The sequence below is a fragment of the Arabidopsis lyrata genome (genome assembly GCF_000004255.2).
Source record: "Arabidopsis lyrata subsp. lyrata unplaced genomic scaffold ARALYscaffold_762, whole genome shotgun sequence".
Classification (NCBI taxonomy): domain Eukaryota; kingdom Viridiplantae; phylum Streptophyta; class Magnoliopsida; order Brassicales; family Brassicaceae; genus Arabidopsis; species Arabidopsis lyrata.
In genome coordinates, this window is record NW_003302069.1 from 1 (window position 1) to 4,621 (window position 4,621).

Below are 4,621 nucleotides of genomic sequence, written 5' to 3' on the forward strand. Positions count from 1 at the left end.
TGTATTCTTATGGTGATAAGATGGCGATAGCGCAAAACTGAAAACCTAGCTAGCCAGGATAGTCTTCACCTACCCACTGCTATACCGTTTCCGATTCCCGGCTTTTTCGCGGTCTTCCTAGTTCCTACGGACACGGGCTTTTTGAACAAGCTATTATTAAGAAAAATCAGGTCAAACATTGGAAACCATAATTGGTAGGGAATCCTACTACAGATTTTTCCATTAATCATCGTTAATGCTAATATGAAAGTGAATTGTAGTGGTCATTTGGAATATTTGAAAGGTGGCAATTTGATATTTCCAATTCCGTTAATATTAAATAAATTTCGTGTAAGTTAACACGCAAAAAAATTGAATTATATGTTTCCCTTTATATTTGGCATTTCTTAATTTTAAACCATATATTTGTATTCATGTACCGATTAATCAAATGAAAGATAAAAATAAGAAAAATATAAAAATAAGATGGGTAAGCAATCAATATGAAGTCGTGGATGCTTACCCCACCATTCGTCACAAGAGATTCGTCATTTAAAGCATTCTGATCTTATAACATTTTTCAACCATATATAAATACAAATATTTGTTAATAAATTTAAAAGATTTATATTTCTTCTCTTCTTTCTTCAAAACTAAAAACTCAGACAAAGAGAGAGACCATAGACACTGCAAATGGCGGATGAATCTCCAAAGTCTATCTACGACTTCACCGTCAAGGTTTTTTCTCTCAATGTTTTTTTTTTCATTATTGTTAGTCTTAGATTCTTAATTCAAATAAACAGAAAAACCATAAGGTTTGATCCAAAAATAAGATAGCGAAATTTTCAAAGTTCGATCTCAGGCAAAAGAATATAGATGAAGAATTAAGGTTTGTTATAAAAAAAAAACTATGTGTGTTTATATTTTATTCATGAAAATGGCAGGATATCGGAGGTAACGATGTGAGTTTGAACCAATACAAAGGCAAAACTCTTCTGATTGTCAATGTTGCTTCCAAATGGTAAAAATCCTTTTTCACTGTCAATTTATTTATTTTTATTTTTGTTAGAAGCCATTGCCTAGTTATATATGCAAGATAGTATTTGTAATCTACCAGATTCAAAATATATATAAACGTAAGGATCTTGTGAAATTAGTAGTTGATCAATCCGGTTCAGTTTGGTTTGATTAGTACCTGTCCTTTGTTCTTAACTGCGATATTGCTTTGTTAAAATATAAACAAAGATTCGAGTCATATTGGTCTTCGTTTGTTCAAATTTCAAGATTTTGCTTAAAGTCAATCAAATAGATGAAATAAAAACTGAAATTTCTTATTAACTTGCAGTGGTCTGACTGATGCCAACTACAAGGAACTGAATGTTCTGTACGAGAAATACAAGGAGCAAGGTCTGTGATTTATATATATCTACTCTCACAAAATTTAACCCGGTTTTAATTGTGACTGGAACTAAATACATGTAACAAATTATGAATAGGGTTGGAGATATTAGCATTCCCTTGTAACCAGTTCTTAGGACAAGAACCAGGTAACAATGAAGAGATTCAACAAACTGTCTGCACCAGGTTCAAAGCTGAATTCCCCATCTTTGACAAGGTAATTCATTTTGTCTTTATCACACTTCTCTATTTCATTGATTAATGTTTTACTAATGATTGATCTTTACAACATTATTAAGAGATGTGAGTTTGTGTATAAGTAACTTAATGAGGAATGATGATTGTCTAATAGTGAAAGAAAAAGAGTAGTGTATATATATAAATACTTGACGGAAATGTTGATGGCAATGTAGGTGGATGTGAACGGGAAAAACACGGCGCCATTATACAAATACTTGAAAGCAGAGAAAGGAGGTTTGCTCATTGATGCCATCAAATGGAATTTCACCAAATTCTTGGTTTCTCCTGATGGCAAAGTCTTACAGAGATATTCTCCCAGAACCTCTCCTCTTCAATTCGAGGTACGTACCATCCTGGCTTTTACCTAAACCGGAATCCATCCATACACAACCATCTTAATAATGACCGGTTTGTTTTTGGTTTATGCAGAAGGACATTCAAACTCTGTTGGGACAGGCTTCTTCTTGATCATCAGAAGAAGTTTCAAGAACTTTCGTTTGGTCCAAATTATGATCTTAGAATCATCAACATTGCAGACTTATTTTCTTTAAATCTATCATTCTTGTTTTAAATAATTGATGTATTCGATGTCTTTTCATGGGATGATATATCATATTATCATGTGACTCTCGTTTAAAGCTCAAAACATTAAAAGTTGAATAATAAATTCTATTGGGCCATAAGACAGTTGTGTACGTAAAAAAGAACATGTGAAGGATGTTGCCCTATCGTACACGACACGTTTAAGCGTGTTCACAACTTATGACCACAAAACGTTTCAGATTCTTTCCTAGCCACGGGACAAAAAGATAAGAATCACATGTAAAAGAACATAAAAGAAAGGTCATGTGCTTTCTTTGTTGACATCTTGTGATTGAAGCAAAGTTATCATATAAGCCTAATTACCAATGATACAAAAACAAGATCATAAAAGCATACAGAAGATAAAATTGTTATCAAAACTGTTACAGTTAGATCAGTTACCTCAGCCAAAAGCAGAGATCTTCAAAAAAAACAGTTGGAGATTGATTTGTGTCTCTAAATCTCATCACTGCGTATGAGAGGACAAGAACCCTAATTCAGATGTTAGATGTTAAAGCAACCACATTGCACTCAAACAAAACAGTCTGCAGAAATTGTAGACAAAGAATTTGAAGTTTTTTTTATTCACTTGACACATTTATTTCCAAGTCGTTAAAATCATAGAGTCTAAGAATACTACTAAGACACATAACATACATAGAATGCTAAAGTAAAAGCCAAACCAGTTTATCCACAGACCCATTTGCAGGTCTATTCTCAGCTAACAATGGCAGAGACTTCATTCTTGCAAAGACGGTCTTTTCCTGGTTCAATCACAAACACACGAAGAAGATCGATTCTTGTTCAGCTGCACAATCGTACGGTGCAAGCAACAGTTTGTGCCCAATATTTGAGTCTAGCTTTTACATCATCTGGATCATCACCTGAATCAAACATTCAAATCAAGAGAATGTTTTTCAGAATCACTGGAATCTAGCAAAGATTGAGAGATTTAATTTACCAGGACTAGATATCTTCCAATTTGCAATTGGAACGGTGGTGTTCGGTGGTGGAGGCGAATCATCTTCATCCGGGGACTTGTGGTGATTTTGTTGCTTATCATCTAAGAACTTCTGGCTCATGGAGTAACAAAGCTCTAACGCAGGCAAAGTATTACAAAGCTCAGGGATCTCGTCGTAACTAAAACCAAACCCTAGATCTAAACAACCTTTAAGCTCCTCAAGATCATCTTCCGTCAAACTCTTGGCTCTCGTCAAATCATCTTTATCATCCAAAGCGTATCCCTCAAGCAACACTTGGCTCTTCCTTTTCTCCAGCTTCTTATTCCTACTCTCGCCGGCGAAATAGCCTCCTCCTCCTACGATGGAGTTTCCAATCGCGGCCCACGTTTCTTGGATTCCTCCGTCACCACCGTCGTGGTGGTGTTCTGGTAAGACTGTGTTCGATGTAACATCAGCATTTGTTGGTTTCTTCACTTGGACAGAGTGTGTCTTCCATGGATGTGATGATTCGATGTGAATACAAGCCATTGTTGTTTTTCTCTCTGTGATTATTTTTGTTATCGGAAATGAATGGTGAGGAGAGATTATTATTTATATAAAGGAGATGGTTTCTTTCTTAGAAAAGCGGCGACGTAGAAGCATCAATTATTGTATATATGCCATCTTTTTGTGGGGCCATATGTAAAGGAATTCCATGAAATGTATGTTCGAGAAGCATTGGGTTAAGTCTGTTTCCGTTTTGGGATTCGTCTTGGTTTGTCTTTCAAGTTTCAACTGCTACTTAATTATGGACATCTATTTTCTTTAGATGGCAGTATGAAGAAAAACTTATAATAAGTTGCTATAAACAAATTAAACTACAAAACAAAAAGTTGCTATAAACCTCTTTGTAGACAAGTTTTTGTTATTTAAAAAAATATCACATTACAAAAACAGCAAAATCCTACATCCAGTCCAGAGAAGATAATTTTACATAAAGAAGGTTAAAGCAATTACTGTTCATCAATTTACATTACCAAAAAAAAACATTAATCATAATAATAACAAACACTGAATCACATCGAGAAAGATAAAGTAATATTGTGAAAATTTGTATAGTACTTAGAAGGAGAAAAAAAGTGTATTAAAATGATCATGATATATTATTTTCTAGTGAATGATAAATTAAAAAGTGCATTGCGGAAGAGATACACTAATAATCTCATTTATTTACGTCATATAAAATTGAATTGCGACTAGATATGACATTGATTTTTGTGTTGTATTTCGTGGCATGTGAAGTATTTAATTTTAGAATTTGTTGGGTTTTGTTTGTTTTTGTCGATTTTTGTGTTGTGTTTCGTGGCATGTGAAGTTTTTAGTTTGTGGAGTTTTTGTCGATTCTTGTGTGAAAGTGAAGTCTTTGTTTTGATTGATTGTCTTTTGTTTTGTATTTGTGATTGTGTTGAGTGTTCGTGATT

General features: G+C 33.9%; 2 protein-coding genes across 2 annotated transcripts; one reads left to right on the plus strand and one right to left on the minus strand.

Moving 5' to 3' along the window:
• Positions 1-521: 521 nt before the first annotated feature.
• LOC9298370 (probable glutathione peroxidase 2) lies at positions 522-2,297 on the plus strand. Its single transcript, XM_002862246.2, has 6 exons — positions 522-717; positions 924-1,000; positions 1,325-1,386; positions 1,476-1,594; positions 1,791-1,958; positions 2,047-2,297. Exons 1-6 carry the CDS (start codon positions 673-675, stop codon positions 2,083-2,085), a joined length of 510 nt encoding a protein of 169 aa, XP_002862292.1. The 5' UTR covers positions 522-672; the 3' UTR covers positions 2,086-2,297.
• Positions 2,298-2,491: 194 nt separating this feature from the next.
• Positions 2,492-3,779, minus strand: LOC9298369. Its single transcript, XM_021022481.1, has 2 exons — positions 3,161-3,779; positions 2,492-3,083 (listed from the first exon to the last, which is right to left on the minus strand). The coding sequence occupies exons 1-2, from the start codon at positions 3,687-3,689 to the stop codon at positions 3,004-3,006; spliced, it is 609 nt and encodes a 202-aa protein (XP_020878140.1). The 5' UTR covers positions 3,690-3,779; the 3' UTR covers positions 2,492-3,003.
• Positions 3,780-4,621: the final 842 nt, after the last annotated feature.

Bases quoted from the DNA above. Each gene is read 5' to 3' on its own strand.
- LOC9298370 (XM_002862246.2), top strand. From the start codon at position 673: ATGGCGGATGAATCTCCAAAGTCTATCTACGACTTCACCGTCAAG. The intron at 1,001-1,324 runs GTAAAAATCCTT...ATTAACTTGCAG, and splicing joins GTCAATGTTGCTTCCAAATG to TGGTCTGACTGATGCCAACT. The intron at 1,959-2,046 runs GTACGTACCATC...TGGTTTATGCAG, and splicing joins CCTCTCCTCTTCAATTCGAG to AAGGACATTCAAACTCTGTT.
- LOC9298369 (XM_021022481.1), bottom strand. From the start codon at position 3,689: ATGGCTTGTATTCACATCGAATCATCACATCCATGGAAGACACACTCT. The intron at 3,084-3,160 runs GTAAATTAAATC...TGTTTGATTCAG, and splicing joins TTGGAAGATATCTAGTCCTG to GTGATGATCCAGATGATGTA.